The sequence below is a fragment of the Pyricularia oryzae genome, chromosome 5, assembly GCF_000002495.2.
Source record: "Pyricularia oryzae 70-15 chromosome 5, whole genome shotgun sequence".
Taxonomy (NCBI): Eukaryota; Fungi; Ascomycota; class Sordariomycetes; order Magnaporthales; family Pyriculariaceae; genus Pyricularia; species Pyricularia oryzae.
This window is the reverse complement of record NC_017852.1, coordinates 1,244,802-1,267,643: the sequence shown is the minus strand read 5'-3', so window position 1 is coordinate 1,267,643 and position 22,842 is coordinate 1,244,802. Positions and strand designations below refer to the sequence as shown.

The following is a 22,842-nucleotide window of genomic DNA, read 5'->3' as shown; positions in this document are numbered from 1 at the left end:
TGGGCAATTTGAGACGATATGACGAAAAAGCAGCTGTCTTTGCTGTGTAATTTTGTCATTATCGTCGATCCAAATTGCTTGGCATTTTGGTGACGTGAAATTAAGGCTTCTGTTAAGTTCTAGTACTTGGTCTAATCAATCTAGTTCAGGGTCTAGAACTAATTTTTTTTGTGTAGTCTATGTCTCCTTTTCCCCTTTTCTCTCTCTCTCCCCCCCCCTCTCTCTCTCTCTTTCTCTTTCTCCTGTCTTAATTGGACATGCACAAGCGCTATACTGGGTCAATTTTAACGGGCTCGGAACGGCTCGCTTATGGGGTTGCTTGAAAGCATGAATGTCAAGCCAGCGATTCGAGCAGAATCCAGATATCCTGGCATGAGTCTCGAGTCGTGTACAGTATTGATTTAACTGCTTCGTAACTGACACCTACCCTACCTATCTTGCTGTAAGCGTCCACCTACTAATCATGTGGTATAGCTGCAGCTAGGACTAGGTCGGATAGTGTGTAGAGAAGACAATTCCGGGGTAAGGTAGCAACTATGGAGAAATAACCGTACCTCGGTCCAACAAGAACAGACACGCGCGCAGTCAATCAAAAAGGGAATGAACGGGCGTGGCGGGTCCAAACACAAATGCTTGGTATTGGAACTTGGCTTGGCTTGGGTACAGTAGACAGATAGGTAGCATGCAGACGAATCTGCAGATCAATTCTAGTAAACCCGTCAATCTGGTCTTTGCTGTCCTTTTCTTTTTCTATTCTACCCCTCAGTTCAACCTTTTCATGTACACATCTTTGGTTGTTGCTGCGTTTAAATTTTTTTCAAAAAAATAAAAAAAATAAAAAAAAAATAAAAATAAAAATAAAAAACCGGGACAAGAATGCCGAGACAGGAAAGAAAGCTTGCCTTGGCCCTTGTCAGCAAAACAGACTCTGATCAGCCCCGCATACTCGTACTTCGTACTGTACAGTTAGTTAGAGCTTGTTGTATTCTTACAAGTTACCACTCAGCTGTTACAATTAGTGCCTAGGTACTCCGTAGACCAACAAGGTAATAAAAAGGCCAAAATCAAGGACAATGATGAAACTAGATCTACAGTACCTAATTAGTCTGGAACTAGATAGACCTAGTATAATAAATAATCAAGAAGCCATATTTTGGAGGCTACCGAGTGCACACATCCACGGTCGGGGCAGCGTCTGAAGGTGTCAACATCTGTAAAAGTAATTGCTCGGATCAATCTAATTAATTAACCATGCATGTCGGCTCTCGCCACCATTCTTCGGCTTAGCATACCAAATATCCAGGGAGGACCTCGCGGAAAATTCGCTGCAGAAATAACTAGGGAATGCAAAGTTGGTTTAACTTTTCCATGACACATCTACGGTACAGTGTAGAGGCCAGCGCATTCATAACTGGGCTTTCTGCTTCAAGATCTTCAATTATCAGATAGTCTAGTATGTAATTATAGTACTGCACGCATAATGAATGCCTGCCGATATGGAAGGTACCTTACCTTAATGAGTGGGTAAAAGTTTCGATACAGAAACGGCAGGTCCCCACTCGACCCGGGGTCATGCTGTTCGCTTTAGGATGCCTGTGCTCATTCTCAAAGCACCGAACGGTTTGCCAAGAAAACCCGAAGCACCTCCCTCATTCTCTTTTCTCCAGTTCCGCGGGCCAAGCACACCGCAGGCGGTCCTGTCCTCATTCTTGTGGTCTCCCGCTCGGTTTCTTTCCTTCCGTTAAGCTTGGTATTTCTTCCCCCTCTTCTTGTTTATTTCTCTCATAATTTGTGCTGGTGTTGCTGCTGTGCTGTTTATATTTTATACTTCCTCCTCCATATTATTAGCCCTCCCTTGTGAACGCATCTTTTTTTTTTTTCTCTCTCTCTCTCTTTAGAGTTCCTGTGTGTTGCTGCCAACTGCACTGACCAAAACCCCCTTTCCCTCAATTTTCTTTCTTGCGCAACTGCGCCCTCCGGAGAGTGAGAGGGGCGCGTTGTCAACATGATTCGGTTTAGAAGATACCGGGTTTTCGTGGTCGGCGCCCTCATCCTGCTCGTCCTCCTCTTTCGCGTGGCGCAAAACTCACAATGGGAGCTAGAGGCCGCCACTGCGGCCGTGTACGACAGTGTGCACAAGGGGACAAAGGCTTCGACACCGACATACGACAAGCCATTGGCACCCGTGAAAGACGCAGGCGCGCCTCCGTCCTCTCACGACCAGCCGCCCATTGCGCGCAAGCAGAATGCGGCCAAGGCCCATGACGACCAGGGTGCGGCTGCTGCGTCGCGCCAGGGAAAGATCGACATCCCGCAGCTCAAGGGCGATGCGAACAGGCCTAAGACCCCTGATGCCATGCGACCGGCCGCTGGCGGCGCTGATAACTCTAAGGACACTGACGATCCTTCTACCAAGCCTGTCGCCATCAACATACCCGACAGGGACCCAGACCAGCGACCCCTCGCCCACGACAGGTATCCGCCGGCAAAGAAGCAGAGCGGCACATCTGCCACTACCACTACGAGCAAATTGCACTGGGCGAAGAAGGAGCAGGAGGATTACCCCATCCACGACGACCAAGTCATCCCGCTGCCCACTGGCAAGCCCAAGGCGATTCCCACGATTCAGCACAAATTCGGCAAGGAATCGGCCGCCGCCAAGGAGAAGCGCGAGGCTCGCTTGGCGCAGGTCAAGAAAGAGGCCAAGCGCGCCTGGGATAGTTACAAGAAGTACGCCTGGGGTCATGATGAAGTTGAGCCGATCTCGCTCATACCCCGCGACCCCTTCTGTGGCTGGGCCGCCACCCTGGTTGACAGCTTGGATACGTTGTGGATAATGGGCCTGAAGGATGAGTTCGAGGACGCATACAAGGCACTGGACGACATTGACTTTACCACGACGGAACGCTCCGACATACCCGTGTTCGAGACCATCATTCGATACATGGGAGGCCTGCTGGCGGCCTACGACATGACTGGCGGCAAGGAAGGCAAGTACCACAAGCTACTCACCAAGGTCGAGGAGCTAGCCGAGGTCCTGATGAGCGTTTTCGACACGCCAAACAGGATGCCGATTCTGTACTACCGGTGGCAGCCCCAGTACGCCAAACAGCGGCTGCAGGCCTCGACCATGGTCAGCGTTGCCGAGCTCGGCTCCATGTCAATGGAATTTACTCGCCTCGCACAGTTGACGGGCAAAAACCGCTACTATGACGCCATCGCGCGCATCACGGACGCCTTTGACGAGTGGCAGCAGCGTGGAACCGCCCTGGACGGCATATTCCCTCAGCAGATTGATGCCTCGGGATGCAACCGCACTGTGGAACCCATCACGTCCAGCGCTTCGGATGCCAGCCGTAAGCAGGCCGAGCTGGGTTCCCCGGCTATAGGACCACCCGAGGCACCTAGCGGAAAGGCACCGGGGGAGGAGAGCGAACTGCGCAGGCTGAGTGCACGGGCGGTTACTAGTGGCCGTCCCGGCGCGGCTTCTAGTGCTTCTGGCTCGGCCACTTCTGATGAAATTCCTAGCATTCCCAAGCCGAGGGCGAATACCTATAATCGGGATTCGAGAGCCAACCAAGTTCGAGGCACTCCGTCTCCAGATGGCTGTCGTCCTCAGGGCTTGGTAGAGAGCTCTTCCGGTTGGGGTCAGTACAGCATGGGAAGCAGTCAAGACTCGGCCTACGAGTACTTCCCCAAGCAGTACATTCTCCTTGGCGGACTGGTGGATCAGTACAAGAAACTGCACGAGAATGCTGTGGCCGCCATCAAGAAGCACCTGCTCTACCGCCCAATGATCAAGCAGGAGGACCGGACACTGTTGTTCTCTGCGGCCGTGAGTGCCCGGGGCTACGGCAAGGACATGTCGCTCACGTACCAGTACGAGGTTACGCACCTGACCTGCTTCCTGGGTGGCATGTTCGCGATGGGCGGCAAGATCTTCCAGTCGGAGGAGGACGTGGCCATTGGGGCCCAGCTCGCCGACGGCTGCGTCTGGGCGTACGAGTCGACTGGCTCGGGCATCATGCCGGAGAATTCTCACGTTGTTCCGTGCCAGAGCATCGAGAGCTGCCCCTGGAACGAGACGCTATGGCATGAGCACCTGGACCCGAACTTGGATTGGCGCAACGCCCAGGTCGCCGATTACAAGGTAAAGAAGAAGGAGTGGGACCAGATGGTCGCCAATGTCGAGAAGAAGAGCAAGGACAAGGCCGACGCCGACTGGGAGGCCAAGAAGGCCCGTGTTGCAGGCAAGGCACCATCTACTCAGGGCTCAAAGATGGGCAAGTCAGACGTGGGTGGCGGATCCAAGATGCCGTCGCCAGGATTCAGCGTTCTTGACGGAGCTGGACCTGGCGTCAAGCCCGGCGCAAAAAGCTCTGCTGATGATACTGAGCGGGTCATCCCAGCCAAGGACTCGAAAACGTACAACACCAGGTCAAGAGGTAGTGCCGGACATGGTGAAATGGAAGGCTACAACAGAAAGCGTTCAGTTGACACGGAAACGGGCAGCTGGAGTGCCAGCAAGGCAAACGCGCGTAGCCTGTCCAAAGCAAAAGTGGCCGATCCCGCCATGATCGGCGCCGATGAAGCGGTCGGTGGCGTGAGGGGAAGCATCAGCTTGTCCGAGGCTCTGTCGCCCCGGGCGCCGAATTACAACCCACTCTGGGACCTGCCCCCGGAGCCGACCAAGCCGCAGTCCCACAAGGAATTTGTGGAGGAGAAGATCGAGGGGGAGAGGATACCGCCTGGATTTGTTGACATTATGGACAAGCGGTATATTCTTCGGTAAGTCGCTCCTAACTATTTGTCTTCTCAAATACGCCAAATATATCGCCACTGACACGTAAGAACAAACAGACCCGAAGCCATCGAGTCAGTGTGGTACATGTACCGCATAACGGGCGACCCCATCTGGCAGGAAAAGGGCTGGCGGATGTGGGAGGCAGTCGTGGCCGCCACGCGGACGAAAGAGGGCCACAGCGCCGTCGAGGACGTGACGCTCCCTTCGCCCGGCTGGACCAACAATATGGAGAGTTTCTGGATCGCCGAGACACTCAAGTACTTTTACCTGCTCTACACCACCCCCGACGTCGTGAGCCTCGACGACTGGGTCCTCAACACCGAGGCACACCCCTTCAGGAGGCCGGATGCCTCCTCATGATATTAGAACTAGTTTTTTTTGGGTTTCTTAAATAGCGATTGGGTGTGAGACGGACAGAATGACGTGGTGATAGAAAGAAAGCATTGCGTCGATGTACTGCTTTTTGAATAGTTGGAAATTGGGTTTGGCTTCACTGGGGTTGTTTTTATATTCGGGCATGTTTGCCCTTTTGGGTGTTATTGTTGCATCGTGGCGTTTTGATATCTTTTTATCGATCCCGGGAAAGCAAGGGAGGGACAAACGCCCCCTCGAGCGTTCTTTTATATTTGTATATACAAAAAAATCCCACTGGTGGTCACCAGGAGGTCGTATGCAGCCCCTGGACGTATATGAATTACATTCTTAGTATACTGAACATAGGAGACTCAACAGCGGCTGTCGTGATAAACTTTTTAGAAACTTTCTACAAGCTGAGTAAAAAAAAGTCTTGTTCCTGGGCAGATATTTAAGGCTGTCAACTTGCTTTCGTCCTCCATTGGAATCCAATACAACTAGTAAGTACCCAAGTCAAGCAAACTTCATATGTACAGTCCTAAGAATCACATCGGACCATAGAAAAAGACCACCAAAGGGCAGAGGTAAGGAATAACATATCCAACTGTATGCTTTCAGGGAGCTCCTACTTGAGAAATCATCTGTTCCTCCTTACAGGTATGCAAGGTGGCATTCTTGTTTCCAGATTTAAGTTAACTGGGACTTCACATATCGACTCAAACATAACGGACGTGGCCAAGAACAGATGAAATAAACGGTTGAGACGATGATTGTTACTCACTCTACATAGAACAAAAAAAAGGGGGGTGATGAAGAAAAAAAGAGTAGCATTAAAACAAGACCGAAAAGGCGTCAGGAGAGCAGACGTCGAATTGTCTACTGCAGCCCAATATACACAAAATACAAAAAATTGAAGCCGATGACAGTCTTTTTCCCAAACATTGATCCGAAAACAAATAACAAGCAAATTGTTTAACATTTTCCCTGAACGGGCTTGGTGCAATAAAGAGTGAGAAGAGAGACAAAAATTCGCTGATTTTTTTTTCGTCGGGGGGTGTGAATCCGAACGTCAAAGTAGTAAAACCAGCCCATACCTCGGACTGGAGAAAACCATAGACGCAGATAAACATATTCCTCCCTTTGATTTGGCGATCGTTTTCGTCAACAAAAGTTCCCTCCCAGAGATGATAACCCGGCGCCTGATACCCAACTGGCCCTCCCATCGTCGTCAAGTCGTCAATCTATAGTCGTCATCGCTGAAGGGAACAAAAGCTGGCCCGGCAGCTTTCCAGCCAGTTGCAGTGGATGTCCGGCTCAAATCATCATCTCATCTCTGAGTCCAGAGGGTGGGTTGATTGACGACGTTCTCATCCTTCACAATTCCTGTATGTCCCGTGGTCCCGTCTCTTTGTTTCCCATACCATGATCGTCTACCAGCCTGTCATCTAATGAAATCGCATCATCGTCCATCCTACCCGCTTCGCGACGCGATCTGTGGTTCTGGCCCCCACTTGGTTCTCACATGTCGTCAACCAGGCTCATCCTGCCAGCTGACTAAGCACGCGTATGCTCAGAATCATGACGAGAAGGCCGATGGTGACAATAATGAGAAGCGTAAAACTGAACCAACCCATTACCATGGCGCTGGTACCGATGCCGCTGAGAACGCTCCCGTTTCCAAAGTCCTGCGCTATGACACTGGCTGCCACTGAGGCCGTGTGTTGCCACAAGACACTGACCAGGACGAAGATACTCGCGATGAAGATGATGGCAAGGGCAACCTGGCTCACGGGCCGCGAGGGGAACGGCTTGACCTCACGCTCCGATCCCTCGCTGTCGGTGTCCTCATGCCAGCCGGGGAAGGTGGCGAGGAGAAGGAGACAGATGAAGGCAAAAATGATTGCGATGATGCTGGATTTGATCTTGTTAGTTTGATGCTTTCCTTGTACAGATAAAGGGACGGGAAAACATACATCAGGTAGGGAAAGACAATCATGTCTTTGAATTGGCTTGCCAGCCAGATCAGGTTAAGCGGATCTTGGTCAACCGAGATCTCGCGAGCAAGGGCGGTGGCGTTGTTTGAGCACAGCCATGAGCCGCCATCGGCGTTGACACAGATGCCAAAGTAGCCGACACGAGCCTGGAGATGCGCGTTACCGACAATGTTGCTGATGGCTTGGTTGACATTGTAGTCGACTTGTGACGTATCGGGCACCGCTGTATATTGTTGATAATATAAAGATAGCAGGAAGATATCTGGTATGAGCGGTGATGATGACGAGCATCCTGCTAATAGTAGTGCTACAAGAGAGGTAGAAAGTCTTGTCAGTAGTCTTTTCAACGCATAGCGTGGCATTGTCAGTTGAAGAGACTCACATAACAATATGATGGCAACTGCTATCAGAATCATAAGAACATGGTGGTAGCCGAGAAACGGCACAAATTCTGCACAGGCAAAGCCACGGTATGTCAGTCAAAATCGTCACACTTATTGCTCTCTCCACCACGCGATAGACAAACAACGGAAAAGGAAAGAAAAGGGGAACGTACGCCACCAGCCCACTGCAAACTTCCCCTCGGCCATCGCGTCTCTATTCCCTTCTCGGTTGGTGGTTTCTTGCCGCTCTTTGCTAAAAGACGGTCAGACAAAAGCCCCAAACCCCCCGTCCTCCTAGGATGGAGAGACGGTCGGGCGTTGAATGGTTGCTCAGCCAGGCGCTGGAATGCGACTCGGAGAAGAACCTGGATGTGCGAGCGAAAGCTAGCTAGACGGATGGGGACCAAGCAAAGTGATCTAGCCCTGTCCGTTGTCGTCGTCCTTCTTCGTTGTCGCAACGTTTGGAGGTTCGGATTGGAATGCGCGCGCGAGGTAGAAGCCTTGAGATGAGAGTTACTTGGGTGAATCGGCCTAAAAAACGAGATTCGATCTGCCTAGCGATAGGAATGCTGAGGGCGTCAGATCTAAGCTGGTCTGTAAAGATTAGGGGAAAGGAGTGGGTGTTTCTATTGTTTTGGAATGCTTGGAAGAGGAAGGATGTATGGGATTCAACTCAAATGCTGAGAAGACTTGACTTTGGTTTGCTGTTCAGCAACAAACCACAGTAGACAAGTTGGACCCCCAGTCCAGGTCCTCTGTGCTAGAGGATGGTTGTATGTTGTGTCGCGGTGTGTGACGAGAAAGAGATGGTTTCTTTGCTACGACACAACAACAGTCACAATCGTCCGGCAGAAAAGGCGGTTAGAAAAGCCAGTCCAGGTAAGGTGTGTGGTATGCGGTGTGTCTCTCTGTCTTGCATGTAAGGTAAGTAAGAAAAAAAGGTACGGAGTAAAAAAGTCGGTCAATCAGGTCAAAAAAGGATGCATGTAGTACCCAAAATGCCAACTCCGGGTTGGGCAAAAATGCTTTCTGCAGCTCTGCCTATTGCCTGTCAGCAAAGTAAATATCGCCATTGTTGTCAAGGGCAACCAGCTGCGGCCCCATTCCCCACAATCGCCCCTCCCAAGCTGTGCTATGCGACGGCCGATTGGCAGAATTGACGCAGACTGAATCCATCGGCCCGCGTATAACGCAGGGTCTCTCCCCTGCACGGACCCACTCTACAGCCAAAGGCTCGAACCCCCCCGCTGTTCCCTGATTGATTGTCTGTATCCGCCCGTCACCATGGCGCCAGCCAATGACGTAAACTGTAGTTGAGCTCGAGGTTGTTTTTCCCAGGTTCCATTTCGCTTCGCAACGTTTTGGATTGTCTTGGCTTGACCTCTGAACCTTCCTTCCATGCTTTCGGTATTTTGTCGTTGAGACTTTCTGACACGAGGGAAAAAGCAAAGTCGTTTGCTTTCCATGCTGCCACTATTCCCTTTTGGTAATTTCCCGAGATTCTTTCCATTGCATCGTCATCCTTGTCTGTTGCAACTGGGAGACCGGAACGACTGACTGTTGATCCGTCACTTGTAAACACCAGGATCCGAAAAAGGTATATAAACTGTTATTCATATGCTGAAGACTACGTTCATGATGCAAATCCATTTGAACTCTTACTTGAGAGAGTCTTTCACAACAGCCGACGCCGGATTGCCTGAGATTGGGACTTGAAAGGCTGCGCAGAACACTTGATCAGGTCTCCCCCCTTTTTCCCCTTTGGTGACATTCAGCTTAAGCCTTGGGCGTTTTGTCTACCCAAGCTCTCCGTATATGTAACCCTACTTATATATACCAAAAAAAAAAAAAAAATCTCCCAGTCCAGTCACACTATTGCACGGTATAGCCTGCTCCCCGGGCTTCTTCCGTTCCCCTTTCTCAGTGCCCTGTCAGCCTCCAATCGCTAGCCCACTGCCACTTGTCATTCGGCGTGGCCCTAGCCCCCTACCCGATCGGCTCAGCAAGCTTTTCTCAGGGTGATAGGGCCATTAGTGTCAGATCCAGCCATCATGTATTTTACGTTTTCTCTGTACCGGTTGACCCTTAGCTCAGGGCCATTTCAAAAACCTGAACGCCTAGACTCGAATCATGCTAAGCCGTTGCTCTGAGCCTCAGGGACAGTGTGCCCCCAGGATGTTAAACTACAATACAGCCGCTGCCCAATTTCACAAGCACCCCTTTGTGGCACTTCAGCTTGGCCAGCAGTTTAGATCAATTTCAATCTCGAGTCTAGACCCCTTCAATTCTGAATCTCTTGACTGTATATAAAGCCTTCCATCCGTTCGTGTGTACATACAGATTCGTTGATCACTATGCCAAGCACCACCACTTTAAGCCCTTCCACATCCAAGCCCAAGCCCAGACACACGCCCAACTGCCCCCTTTTGACTTGTACAGTACACACTGCACTATATACTCCTCGACGTCACGCAAGCCTCCCAACATACTTCCCAACATGCTCAGTAAATCAGCCCATCTCCCGCCCTCCCATACCTTACAATCTGCACTTTGCTTCTACCATCTGCTGATACTCCATTCGCCACCAAAATCATATGCACGCCTCGAACAACCTCTTTCAAATATACACACACATAACATTCTTCATTTGACTGAATCTTCCCAACCGCTTCATAAAGCCCCTTTGCCCCAAAATGATCTACACTGGATCATTCCGCCTGTCCCAACGTACCATCCCCATCAGTATACTACTAACCCAATAATACATAAAGCACATCTCACATTACCATTATAATACACGCTTGCCCCGGCCCGATACCTTACTATAGCACCTCCCCTTTACTTCAGGCCCTTCTGATATATCCATGATTCCCATGAATGAACGATCATACTCTATCCACCTCCACTTCCACTTCCGTTTCACTAGACCAATCTCATCACAACTGCCAAACCTCCAGTGAACTTCCTCTATTCACCCCAACATTTTCAATTTCGTCATTTTAGCACAGCCTGTCCTTCCTTTTCCTATCCTTGAAAGCGTGACCTCCCCCTTGCTGCCTCTACACTGCCACAAACTCAAATTCCTCCCAGTTTGACTTGCGTGCACATATTGACCCGTCGCCCCGCGCGCTATCTACCAGCTGAGCACCATTTCCCCCTCCACAGCACATAATCACCGCCCAATCTGAATTCCTTGATATTGCGTTACTAGCGAGCTTCAAGAAATGTACCTCATTTACCCCCCTTACACCAGAGTTCGCCATCACTTTATGCCAAACCAACAGATCTCTTCTTCACCGTGCATGCCACTAGGACTACCTCAAAATTTCCCTATCCCATCTCAATCACACAAACCTACCATATCCTTTCACCGTAGTAGTATCCTTTTGCACTCGACACAAAACCCAGATAGCACTTATAACCCAACCCACCTCTCCTGTCAGCTCCCTCAAATTCTCTCAACCATCCTGCACCACAAAATATGCATCATCACTTGTACTCTCTCCTCATCGATACTCATCAATCGCATCCAACCCAAACTTCTCCAATAATAGTCGATCGCCCATTCACTCCCCGTCACATTTATCCCTGACCCTCTCCTAATACCCCAACCCATCCCCTCCCAGAAAGAGACGACACTTTGGATGAACCACATCACATCACGAAATGGAGGCCAGGAAAGCAGAACAGACGGAGTGAGATAATGAGGAGGAGGGGTACTTTTTGCTGCATGGATATGGTTGGTTCGGTCAGCAGCGATGAACTGGATAATGCCGGATGGACTCTCGTCCCTCGGGGCTGTGGAGGCCTTCAAGTTGAGACCAAGGACGTTGGGAATGGATTATACCCGGAGGTTGGAGATAGGGTTGCCCAGGGCGAAGAAATTGAATGGGAATTCGGAACAAGGACATGCACAGAGCAGCACTGCAAACGGCGAATACTGTGAACAATGCGTGAACCAAGTCCAGGCCGGCAGAAGCAATCCCAGCCCAAGGGACCGGAGAATCAGGATCTGTCCAGACCCAGAACAAATCTCAAACCAACGATCACTATTGAAACCAAAGACAATCTCTGCACTTCTACATCCATAGTACCAAATTTTCCCCGGACCACTGAATCTTACCATAATATCTCAGACGCTCGCGTCACGCTCTCTCGAATCACAGCCTTACGAATACAAGAGAAGATGAGAAATAAACATCACCTCCCCCTATACTCGACGAAACCAGTATAATGGAAGCAGCATAGACAAAACACCAAAAAAGGGCTGCGTAAACACAAATATTTCCCTCGGCCTCTCAAGCACCTTTTTTACGCTTCGGATTCAAATACTGGCGATTGTGGGGGAAAAAAAAGGAAAAGAGGAAAAAAGAGGATACTCTTCTCTATCCACTGGAGAGCAAACAAGTGTTTTCGAGAGGGAAGCAGACGGTTACCAAGATGGAAGCGATGGGGCAAAAAAAAAAAAAACGCAAGGAAAAGAACGAAATAGTGACTGAACACAAAAGCCCTGGAACCCAAATCCGCCCCATACCGCATACCGTTATACCCTACCCACCCATTCATTTGATTACCATGTGTTCCCGATTATAAGGCGCAAACAGAGCATTCCCTACTGTGTAGAAAAGAAAAGAAAAGTCGTCGCCATTGCCGTAGCCACTCCGCGCCAAAAACCCCACCCCCATTTGTCCCCTTCCTCATCACCAAAGAATGGAAACAACTTCTTGTGCCCAGATACAAAGAGACATGCTGGACTCAGAAATCGCAAGAAAGGTAAAAGATTCCAGTTTGAATAAGCTCTTTGGTAAAGTGTGATAACAAGTACACGTTTGGGTTGAAGAAAGCTTTACACAAATGCGAGGGGTACAAAAACACAGGTTGGAACCTCTCTAAGGCAAGCAAAAGGTGGGGGATTTAAAAATAAAAAGAGGATCGAGAATATTACATGCCCTCGAATTCTCCCCCAAGGTCGTCCTCGTCAAGATCTCCATCCTGTATCTCCTTGGCCATCTCCCGCTCACGCTCACGCGCCTCTTGAGCGTTCTTAAGCTCAAGACGGTGCTGGTTCATGGGGAAGCGCATGGCCTGATCAGGTTTTACAGCATGGTCAGTCACATGTGAATGCTAAAATACCGAATTTGAATGATAAATGAGGAAGAAAACATACCTTGACGCTCTCATCGTGGAGCGCGAGGCAGGCACGGATGCGATCGTGGAAAGCCTCGCCTGGCTCCCGCGTGGCGTACACATCACCGACCTCCTTGCTCCTCATGTAGCCGTGCTCGCGGTCCAGGGTGGCCTCAATGACACCGTCCCTAATGGCCTTGGCAACAATGTACTCGGCTGACTCTTCGCTGCCGAGGTGAAGCCGGATGCAAATGTCACGAAGCGAGATGCGGCTGTACGAAAGCGACATCATTCTAATACCCGTCCTGATAACGTTCTGGCGAAGTCGGAGGATGAGGGTGTAGGTTCCGTCCTTGCGGAAAGTATCGGCGTGGTCCGCAATGGTCGTCTCGAAGTTGTCGAGGTTACCGACCCGAACAGCCTGGACTAGCAGGAAGTAAGGGTGCAGTGCCTCCTCGAGGGTCGGTTGGCGGAAGGTCGCGCGATCAGGAATATCGCCCATAAGAAGCTCAACCACCAGCAAAAGCTTGGTGGCCGTCTGCGAGAAACCAACCGCGCAGTTAGAGCTCGGTGCCTTCCGCGTCGCAGCCGTCAGGTGCTCGTGTGCCTCCGTGTAGCGCAGCTGTATGGCGCGAATCCGACCAAGGTAGTAGAGATACCGCGCAACTTGGTTGTTTGCAGCATTCTCGGGGAACTGTGTATGTGAGACGAGCAGGTCGGCCTGGTTGATGTGCGACGTGGCGAGGTAGTTGCGCAGCAGCAGCACAATGACCGAGGCCTGTGTATCAATATCCTTTCTCAACACGGCAGTCCGGAGGGCGGCGAGGAGGGTTGGGCGGATAGACACGGATGGCGACTGCGGAGACGGCGGCAGAGGCGCAAGCTTCTCGAAGAAGAGCGAGTAGTAAAAGTAAACCTTGGCCGAAAGCGAGTCTAGTGTACGACGGTTGAGGGAGTGGATCCGTTCGCAAAGGTGCTGGGAGAATTCGGCTCCGCGCTCAAGCTGCTTAGAATCATAGAGGAAAACCTGGGTGAGGATTCCCATGAAGATGTCAATCTCTGGGATGATCTCTTTGCTCTCCTTCTTAGAGCTGCTCGTCTTTGACTGGCCCTTGACCTCGCCATCGATCTCCATCTCAGAGCCCGACTGGCGTCCGAGTTGCACGTCTTGCTTGCCGATGCTCGCGAGCAGTTGTTTGACTGCGTCCCCTGACGCTGCGGTCGGAGGAAACGTCTCGGCAATCGCCTGGGCGAGGATGTCGGCGGTCAACCGTTTGCGGATGGATGAAATGGACCGCAGAGCACGCAGCGTGAATCTTGCATCGAACAAAGCAACAGCTTTGTCCAACAGGGCGAAATTGCTCTTGATATCTGGACAAGTAAGAACGGCGCCATGGTCAGCATCAACTGCAATATCCCCCCGAGAAAAGGGCAGCCCGGGGGTTTGAGTTTGGGTTTGTTCGTAGAAAGTACCTGCGACGGCCTGAACTGCTGGGTCAACCTTGACTTCGGCATCATCAACCTTTCCAGACTCGTCCATGTCTACGTCCTCGTCCGATCGGGTCGGTGGCGACTGCTTGGACGACTTGGACGGCGGTACAACGACAGTCATTTCTTCGTCACCCTCCTTGAGCTTCTTTCCCTTGGTCTTTCGTGATGTCTCGTCCTTCATGTCGACGTCCTGTGTTTTCCTAATGCCGTTCTCAACCGGCTGTTTCCCGTTGGGAGTCTTCCCTGGCATGACGTTATCCGCGGGCTGTGATTAATAACTTGTTCGGCTTGTGGTAGCGTGGGCGACGAAGCGAGCGGGATGCAGCGGGAGTGGGAAAAAGAGGGAGACGAGGATAAGTGAGAGTTGATGATGATGACAGATCGAGGGTGTTCGGTTGTGGATTGTTGGGTGCAGTTTGATGGGTGTTACGTTGTGTAGGTAGATGGATGGTATGTAGTTGTTTTCGTTGCTTGGTTCGGGGTTGGGTCAAGTTCAGATCAGGTCGGGTCCAAGCTCGCGAGGCGCGCAACTTGCAACTGGCTTGCCTAACTGACTGACTGTGCGTGCGTGATTACGGAAGGTCCGTTGGTGGCCTAAAGACCGGAGTGCACTTTTTGGCGAGTCAAACGAAAAGGGCAAAAAGAAACGCTTTCCAGGTTGCGATTTGTAAACCGTTTCCTTTTTGCGATGGAACGTACCAAAATCAGGAAACAAGTAAGATCTCTATCAGAACTTGCAAACAACTGTCGAGAATCTTTTTTCGAGGTGGCACGCGAATGATAGGTAGGTAGGTAAGGTACCTAGGTAATGATCGGATCGCAGTTTTGAATGGGGGGTTACTGGCTACGGGCTTGTCGATTTCGATTTTGCTTGCTTGCCTTTGCACCCCAAGCTTCAAACGCACGACCAAAAGACAGGAACTCGCCTCAATCAGCGCAGAAGGACGGCGGGCGCTTGGGCCAGTCACAGGCCCAAGTCTAAAGGTACCTAAAGGGCGGGTCCCCACCTTTGGGGGGGCGTGTGGATACCCTTTCCGGAAACCCTTTTGTAACCACAATAGCAAAGATACATGGGAAGTGCATGCGATTCTGCGCTGGCGCCTCTGTATTGGATACCTTGGGAAATCTGCCGAATCGCCCGCTCCAAAGTGGGCCCCCCAACAGCCCTGGGCCGTGACGTTGACCATGGCTGCCTGCCTGACTCTATTTTCCTGTGGAAAAAGCTAGCAAGCAGAGCGCAGGGCCAGGCGCGCCCAATGGATTGAATCGCACCCTTTGAAACATTGGATTAATTAATCACCTGGTTTCTACGGGCAAGACTTTTGTCTCAATCTCTTATCATTCAATGCCTGTGACAAGTCCTTAAAACTTAGGAAGTCCGGTAATCAATTGATGTTTTGTCTCAAAAGATTGCAGCTACATGAGCCAGCTAGCTATAAGGTACTTAGGCAAGATACCTAGGAGGAGCTTGCGATTACATGGCAGATAACATCATCAAAAGCTAAATCGCACCACCCACATTAAATAGCTCCCTCCATCTTCCTAGCTGCAGCCGTCATAACACCGCGGCTGGACGGGGGAGCTACGGGGGCCGTCGTCACATCTCCGAATTTTATACTTGCATGTGGTACATGATTGAAGTCTCCAAGTTCAAATTTACTTGCTGCTAACGAACGATTGGAAAATAAAACAATCGACACTGTATTGCTGCGTTGTATCAAGGGTCTCGGCGCCAATATAATATACGTAGACTTGTTCGATCTCCGATTACAACCAAGCCCTAGTCAAACCGAAATAAAATTTAAAAACAGCCAACTCCTAATCTTGTGCCTCCGGTCCAGTTCCAAACGCCATGTTTTCCTGTAGGCATGTACTATTACTCCTAAGGGCTTGCAGAAAAAAGAAGAAGAAAAAAGAGCCCCTGTTTGTAGAAGATGAATACGGTGTAAAAGAATGAGAAAAAACACTAGTTTCTTCACAAGCCGTCCTTGCCAGGCATCACCTTGGCAGCTTGAACGGCGCTCATCTTCGAGATCCAGGCCGCAGAGGGCTGTACCTTGCGAACTGTCCTGAGCTCGTCGGCCGAGTATCCCGGGATGCGAATGTTGTATGTGCGCTCCAGCACGAGCTGAATATCGCGAATCTCGAGAACTTTGGATCCGCGCTCTTTAGCGTTGCGGCAGGCCGAGTGTAGCACATTATCGACAAACGAGTCTGCCAAAGTGAGAACGGACTGAAATAAGACGCAATGTTCATGTTAGAATAGCATTCTTAGACGTGCCTCACGCCCAATCTGAGATCGAAGCGAGAATTCATGTGAGATACACAAAAGGGATCAATGGAACGTACCTCCTCGACCTCGGGCGTGAGCAAGTTTCCATCTAGGCCCTCGGCAGTGCCACCACAGACCTGTCGTACGAGCTCATCCAGCTTCTTCTTACTGAGGACACGATCACCGTCGTTTTCCGTCACGATAGTTCCAGGAGGATGCCTAGCAATCACCGGCTGGTTCATAACGCCACCGGGAGTGGACAGGCCGCCTGTCATAGTCGGTCGGCCCGGACCAAGCCCACCTGTCATTGCGACTGGCTGCGGTGTCTGCTGTGCCTTCTCTGGCAAGCTCTTAGCGATAGGGTTGCGGGGAACCATTGTGTGACTCTCACGCTGCTGGATTTGTTGTTGGCCTGGATGTGCATGAGGATGGCCGGTCGGGATAACGGTGCCGTTTGGTTGATGTTGCGGGTGGGCTTGCTGGTGCTGTTGTTGAATCTGATTTGGCGGTGGAGCTGATGCCATTACTCCGCCAGCACTCATAGGAGTTGGGGTGCCCGCGTTGTTTACAACTGTACCGTTGGCGTTGGGCCTCTGCGATTGCTGCTGAGCTTGCTGTTGCTGGGAGATGGTTTGAATCGGGCCTGAGTTTTGGCGCTGGGTGATGGCGCTGACAGCTGCCGCGTGTGAGAAGGCCTGCGGCGGCGGAGCAGTAGTAGTAGTGGGAGTGCCAGATTGTGGTGTTTGTACACGACCAGCAGTATGAGCGGCTGTAATCGGCGTGTTCATTTGACCCTGATGCTGCTGATGTTGAAGCTGCTGCTGCTGCTGCTGCTGCTGCTGGAATTGTTGTTGTTGCTGCTGTTGAAATTGCTGCTGTTGAATCTGAGCCTGGTGCTGCTGCGTTCCCGGCTCCGGCTTGATAGTCGGCTGCTGCGCCCCAACTGGGCCTGGAGGCTGCTGCACCATGGGGGAGCCGGCAGCTGGTGCAACATTCGCACCGGCCTGAGCTTGAGGTCCGGGCTGCGCTGCTTGTCCCAAAGCTCCCGGTGCTTGGCCTCGGCCCATCCCAGTCATCTGCTGGTTCTTCGCGGCCTCGAACGCACCATTGATGTTAGCCTGGACATTTTGCATGGCAAGACCGCCAGGCTGCGCAGTAGGCTGAGTCGGCTGCTGCTGGACAGGTTGGGGTTGTGTTTGCTGGACAGGTTGGGGTTGAGTTTGCGGCTGAGGTTGGGCCTGTTGTGGCCTGGGAGCGGCGGCAGGAGTTGCTGTCTGAGGTGCAGGGGTTGAGGCTGCTTGTCCACCTGCCGGGGAAGCGGCGCTTGCGCCTGCCTGCGCATTACCCGGCTGTGCACCGGCTGTCCTTTGTGTATTCATTTCGGCCTGTGCTTTCCGTATACCGTCTACATAGCGGCTGGTATCTCTGTAGGTGGTCTGAGCCTTCTCCCTGCGCTCCTGGAAGAGCTTCTGCTCCTCTGGTGTGATGGGCTGGTTCTTCTCTTTTCTCTCCTTGTAAAGCTGGTCGATTTTCTTCAGTGTTGTAGCAGCCGCTTCCATCTGCATCAAGGCATTGGCGTATCGCCGCTTAGAGCCATCCCTCCATTTAGGTGCGTCTTGCTCACTGACGTTGTTCGGTACATGCCAAATCATTTTGTTGATATGTGCCATGATATGATCCGGAATGCGAACCTGGTTCGCACCTGCTGGCACCTGTGCTGGAGCGCCCCCTGAGTTGGGTGCTGCCGGGGCGCCAGCTGCCCCAGGGGCGCCGCCCTGAGCACCCGCTGCCGGCTGCTGCGGAGCTGGTGCCCTGGTCATGTTGGGCGAGGTCTGCTGCGGCTGTGCAGGCTGTTGCTGAGGCTGTGCCTGTTGCTGCTGCTGCTGCTGTGGTTGTGCCTGCTGCTGTTGTTGCTGAGGCTGTTGTGTTGGCTGCTGCTGCGGTTGTTGGCCAGGCTGCTGGCCTGGCTGCGTTGGTTGTTGACCCTGCTGGTTCCTTCTCATGGTATCGCGAATCTTATTGGTGAGCACTATGCCGAAGTTCTGAATCTTCTTGTGGGCCTGCAGCTTGGCCGGCGAACCCTCTGGTTCCTTCTCATACACGGTCCATAGCTGTCGAAGACCCTGTTCGTACTTGTCCCGGTCCTCGGCGCTCAGGATCGAGATGGTGCGCATCGCCTCGGGCCTAAACATTGGGCCAGCACTGGCATTTCCCGCCGGCTGGCTCGCGCCGGCCTGGGCAGGCTGAGCGCCTTGCTGGTTCATCTCGGCGGGCTAGATGTACAATTTGACCGCAGTTGGCGAAAGATACGTATATAGGGCAGGTTTTTTGAATCCAACACAGATGTTGGGCGGTCGTACTAAGTGAGATTCCGAGACGCGCAGGCAGGCGGCGTATTCGATCGTGTGCGTGCGCCTTTCCCGACCGCGAGAAGCGAGAGCTCAAAACGAAGAGTTATATGTTCGACGCGCTCTGCGATAGGATCGAGAACAAGCCGATTAATCAAAGACAAGATTATTATCGCGACTTGGCCGTAGCTATTGGCCGTATGTATCGACTGGAAGGTAGGGTCAATGTGCAAATGTGGTAATTAGTTCCTTATCCTCCTTGCACGGTGTTTAGTGCAGTCGGGTATCAAGGCAAGGTTGTACAGATGTGGTTGCGTCGGGAGCTGCCATGCACTTTTCGAGGATTGGGTTGATCAACGCGCTTGCGACCTCGCGGGGATTTGCCTTTGTGGAGTCAAGGGGCAACTATCGTATTATGTAAGCACACTGCAGCGAAACCCACCCCGTCCTGTCCGCGATTGCTCGAGAGCTTCAGAGGCGAAAATCGTGTGAAAGCTGTTAGTGGGGAAGTTTATATGCTTCTTTTTTTTTTAAAAAAAAAAAAAAAAGATAGGGTCGGTAGTCTCTTTTCCCTATTCTTCGTGCAGATATAAACTCCCAAAGCTATGGCGAGAAATACAGACACTGACAATCTAAATATACCTTAGTGTGGGCCATGTCATTCCCTACTATCCTGTCTATTATAGAGCTAGTTAACGTCACAAAATGATAAAATCAACCGAAAAAGTAGTGTTTTTCATGGGGAACTTTATTGCAAATAATGCAGTTACAAAGAGTACCAAATATGTAGAATCCTGGCACACGTGTGCTTGTATCCCTAGTCTAAATACCCGATCCACAAACAGCATATTCCGTGCTATGCTAGTCAACTTCATCCTGGAGCCAATAGGTACAATACAATATGGCAAAGATCTCAGAGAAAAGGCGATAAAGCCAAATAATGTGAAACGAAAAAGGAAAAAAAAAACAAGTCGAAAATGAAAGCGCTGTACCATAATATCTGCTCAATCATCCGCCATATCCGCGGGTTTGACGGGCAGGTGGCCAGCGGCATACACCAGATAAGATTGGATTGCACACCTCATGCCAAGGCATTGGCGAATAGCGAGGCAGCTTTTCGTGGTTGGTCATGGGCGGTCGTGATCATTATTGTCATGTTTGAAATATGTGGATTGGCGACGAACTCAAAGATGTTCGATTTGCTGTTGAAATAAATGTCGATTTCTAGATTCTCTGTGCTTTTTGTGTTCCGGAAAAAGTCTTCACGGGGAGTCAACCTCCATAAAGATGTAGTTGAAGAAGGAAAGCTCGCGTGCGAGAAGAACATCCCTTTCTTCATCGCTCGAGTCGGGCTCATCTGCCTCGTCGATTTTCGGCGCAGCCGGCTTATGGAACAGAACACTGTTGCGTGCCAGCCTCCGGCGTAGGCGACGGTGAGCCGCATCGGTGGGGTCGTGGGAGGTAGGTAATCCATGGCCATTGGCAAGGTCCTCGCTGTCGCTGTCGCTGCCGCGCTCGCTGATTGTACGTTTGGTGATGCTGCCTGAATTCATACGGGCCCGCCGTCTTTCTTCACGGTGCTCTCTCATCTTCCTTTCGTACTCAGTCTCCTCAAGATCATCCTCGTCTGAGGACGCAAAAACGTTGAGGTCTCGCATTTCCGAAGCCATGTTGCTGTCTCGCCGCTGACGACTACGTGAGCGGGAGCGGGACCGACTGCTCTCTGAATCGGCATCTTCGATGACGTCGGGGTGGATGACAACGCAGTCGTCGTCGTCGTCACTATCATCGTACTCCCGTATCTCAAGAGTTTCGACAGTGACCTGTGCAGTGACCACACAGGGGACGCTTCTTTTGGAGTTGGCAGCATAGGAGCTGCCATGGAAAGCCTGCTGTGTCGGTTCTGTGGAGGACTTGGTGAATCGTCCAGGGCTGCAAGATGGTGGCGGACTGTCGCTTGCGGACGACTCGGCATCAGCCTCTCCGTCAGCATCTTCGTCGTCCTCTTCTTCGTCGTTCCCGTCGACCTCGTCATCTATCTCATCTTCGGTCTCATCTTCCGAGAGAGAAAGGGCAGAACGGGGGGACAACCGGTCCGCACCTCGTGGGCCGGGTCGAAAACCATAGACGGGACCATCGTCCAGATCATCTATGAATTGTGCGCCGAAATGGTGGTGCGACAGCTGTTCCCGGATAGCCTGTTGCTGCTTGGACTGTCGACTGCGGCCTCCCCAATTACCTTTGCGGTTCTTCTGCTCTTTGGACGCCGAAGCGGACTTGGGAGTCTGGGGTGGGGAGGTCGGCCTCGTGGGGCCGGGGCTTTGAACCATCCTTCCAGGAGTTGATGGCCGAGGCATTGTTGGAGTGAGGCCCTGGGGCCGCTGATTTGGTGCCAGTAGAGGAGGGAAGATGTTGAGCTTCCGGACCAAGTTAGGCTGGCTGGTCAGTATATCGTAGTGTGTGCGTGCCACAAGTGGAGCAAAGTCGTTGTTTTGCCCACCTTGGTGCAGGCGTGAGGGCTGAATCAATAAGTAATGCTTTCAGGGAGTTGACAACCCGAGTATGAACCTCCAACGAGGACAAGAAAGTGAACCTCGAAATGTGCGCATGATAAGCTTGTTGACAAATTTGGATATGCCCTAGCCCGAATGGAATGGCAGGACCACAAAGAGAGATCCGAGGGATTGCCGATAGAGTATGACGGTTATAAGGCGAGAGATAAGATGGTATGACGGCAGTGGCAGAGACGACTGTCGACTCAAAAAGTGAGAGACGAGAGGAGCCGTGGGTTAGGCTGGATCCCTGGTCCCAGCCCGGAGTAATAGAAAGAGGTAAAGGATGGCCGGGGTGCGTCCAGAAAAAATCGACTGGACAAGCAAGGCAGTCAAACAGGGCGCGGGGGTCGATCTGAGCTGCAAGTGTGGGAGGAAGGCCTCTTGCAGATTTGAATTTTTTGGGGGGTGCGACTGGGCTGTCGAGTAATTGACGGATTGACGGGATGTGTGAGAGGTGTGTGCGAGCTCCTCAAGTAGATGGTTGGTTGGCCGAATCTGAGGTGATTTGTTTGCCACAGACTTACTTGCACACAGCAGCTAGTCTAGACCAAAAAAAAAAAAAAAAACAAGGGCGGGCGGGGTGCAGTGTCGTAAGTTGTTTCTTTGATGATTCTTCCGCGCAAACGAGACAGGAAGAAATATTTGAAAAAAAGTTTCCGGAAAAGTCTAAGAGATTTACCAAATCTCGTGACGGCGGAATGCGGTCAAGGAACCAAGGGATCCAGACAGGAACAAAGTGAGAAATTAGGGGAATAGAGCTCTTATACGGATTTTTGACCGAGCCGCAGCAGTTTCAGTACTTTGGTCTTAAACAAATCCTCATCCAGTCACAACGAAACAAGCTGGCAGACGGCGGCGGGTCTTCAATGAGAGAAAGCCAACAAAGCACATTCCCAAGACCCAGAAGGGCACATCAGGCTATGTGGGATTAGAGACAAGAAGGGCAGTTTGGGCAGCAATGCCTGTTGCCGGACCCATGACCGGGATATTTATGTGCCAATTCCTCCGGGGGTGTGAGATGAGGAATAAAATATCAGAGAAGGGGAAAAGCAGATAAAAAAAAGAGAAGAAAAAAAAAGAGATAGCTCCGCCTTGACCAGTCTGCTGCTACCCCCTGTGCAATGGCTAGCAGGCCATCCCACTGGGGATATAACATCCAGAACCGCGGAAAGCAGCATAAGCATGGAAGGGATTTTAAGATTGCATGCTGCGGTGCCAGGCGAGCTGAGTAGTAAAGAGGGCAGATGAGTTGGCAAAGCGCCAACCTACGGTCACAGCCTCCAGCAGGTGGGAAGATGGCGGTGTCGACTCAACCAGGCTGGCGGCTGCAAGAACCGTGTGCAAGAGTGAGAAAAAAATAGTGGGAGGGCATGAGAACAATGGGTTCGTATGGGGGCACTGGACGGGATCGAAAATAGACCGGCATAATGAGGTAGCAGCGCATCGAGAGGTGCATCGATTCGTGCCCAATGAGATATTAAAACGTAGTGGCTCCCTTCCATATGAGTGAGCTG

At 51.4% G+C, this 22,842-nt stretch overlaps 5 protein-coding genes across 5 annotated transcripts; 1 reads left to right on the top strand and 4 right to left on the bottom strand.

Annotated features, from left to right (window-relative positions):
• Window positions 1-1,620: 1,620 nt before the first annotated feature.
• MGG_11475 (uncharacterized protein) lies at window positions 1,621-5,547 on the top strand. The gene is made up of 2 exons (XM_003718036.1): window positions 1,621-4,788; window positions 4,861-5,547. The coding sequence occupies exons 1-2, from the start codon at window positions 2,006-2,008 to the stop codon at window positions 5,162-5,164; spliced, it is 3,087 nt and encodes a 1,028-aa protein (XP_003718084.1). The 5' UTR covers window positions 1,621-2,005; the 3' UTR covers window positions 5,165-5,547.
• A 345-nt stretch (window positions 5,548-5,892) lies between these two features.
• Window positions 5,893-8,536, bottom strand: MGG_11474 (uncharacterized protein). The gene is made up of 4 exons (XM_003718035.1): window positions 7,709-8,536; window positions 7,535-7,603; window positions 7,132-7,459; window positions 5,893-7,069 (listed from the first exon to the last, which is right to left on the bottom strand). Exons 1-4 carry the CDS (start codon window positions 7,740-7,742, stop codon window positions 6,697-6,699), a joined length of 804 nt encoding a protein of 267 aa, XP_003718083.1. The 5' UTR covers window positions 7,743-8,536; the 3' UTR covers window positions 5,893-6,696.
• A 3,723-nt stretch (window positions 8,537-12,259) lies between these two features.
• MGG_00884 (26S proteasome non-ATPase regulatory subunit 3) lies at window positions 12,260-15,075 on the bottom strand. The gene is made up of 4 exons (XM_003718034.1): window positions 14,853-15,075; window positions 14,136-14,396; window positions 12,703-14,033; window positions 12,260-12,620 (listed from the first exon to the last, which is right to left on the bottom strand). Exons 2-4 carry the CDS (start codon window positions 14,332-14,334, stop codon window positions 12,477-12,479), a joined length of 1,674 nt encoding a protein of 557 aa, XP_003718082.1. The 5' UTR covers window positions 14,335-14,396; window positions 14,853-15,075; the 3' UTR covers window positions 12,260-12,476.
• Window positions 15,076-15,783: 708 nt separating this feature from the next.
• MGG_00885 (uncharacterized protein) lies at window positions 15,784-19,104 on the bottom strand. Its single transcript, XM_003718033.1, has 2 exons — window positions 16,503-19,104; window positions 15,784-16,386 (listed from the first exon to the last, which is right to left on the bottom strand). Exons 1-2 carry the CDS (start codon window positions 18,687-18,689, stop codon window positions 16,129-16,131), a joined length of 2,445 nt encoding a protein of 814 aa, XP_003718081.1. The 5' UTR covers window positions 18,690-19,104; the 3' UTR covers window positions 15,784-16,128.
• Window positions 19,105-19,377: 273 nt separating this feature from the next.
• MGG_00886 (uncharacterized protein) lies at window positions 19,378-22,632 on the bottom strand. The gene has a single exon (XM_003718032.1). The coding sequence runs from the start codon at window positions 21,128-21,130 to the stop codon at window positions 20,036-20,038; it is 1,095 nt and encodes a 364-aa protein (XP_003718080.1). The 5' UTR covers window positions 21,131-22,632; the 3' UTR covers window positions 19,378-20,035.
• Window positions 22,633-22,842: the final 210 nt, after the last annotated feature.

Coding starts and splice junctions, on each gene's coding strand:
- MGG_11474 (XM_003718035.1), bottom strand. CDS start 7,742: ATGGCCGAGGGGAAGTTTGCAGTGGGCTGGTGGC. Junction 7,604..7,708: donor GTTTGCAGTGGGCTGGTGGC/GTACGTTCCCCT, acceptor TTGCCTGTGCAG/AATTTGTGCCGTTTCTCGGC. Junction 7,070..7,131: donor ATTGTCTTTCCCTACCTGAT/GTATGTTTTCCC, acceptor GATCAAATCCAG/CATCATCGCAATCATTTTTG.
- MGG_00885 (XM_003718033.1), bottom strand. CDS start 18,689: ATGAACCAGCAAGGCGCTCAGCCTGCCCAGGCCGGCGCGAGCCAGCCG. Junction 16,387..16,502: donor TCACGCCCGAGGTCGAGGAG/GTACGTTCCATT, acceptor GTCTTATTTCAG/TCCGTTCTCACTTTGGCAGA.
- MGG_00886 (XM_003718032.1), bottom strand. CDS start 21,130: ATGCCTCGGCCATCAACTCCTGGAAGGATGGTTCAAAGCCCCGGCCCC.
- MGG_11475 (XM_003718036.1), top strand. CDS start 2,006: ATGATTCGGTTTAGAAGATACCGGGTTTTCGTGGTCGGCGCCCTCATC. Junction 4,789..4,860: donor GACAAGCGGTATATTCTTCG/GTAAGTCGCTCC, acceptor AAGAACAAACAG/ACCCGAAGCCATCGAGTCAG.
- MGG_00884 (XM_003718034.1), bottom strand. CDS start 14,334: ATGAAGGACGAGACATCACGAAAGACCAAGGGAAAGAAGCTCAAGGAG. Junction 14,034..14,135: donor AGCAGTTCAGGCCGTCGCAG/GTACTTTCTACG, acceptor TTACTTGTCCAG/ATATCAAGAGCAATTTCGCC. Junction 12,621..12,702: donor TCCACGATGAGAGCGTCAAG/GTATGTTTTCTT, acceptor AAACCTGATCAG/GCCATGCGCTTCCCCATGAA.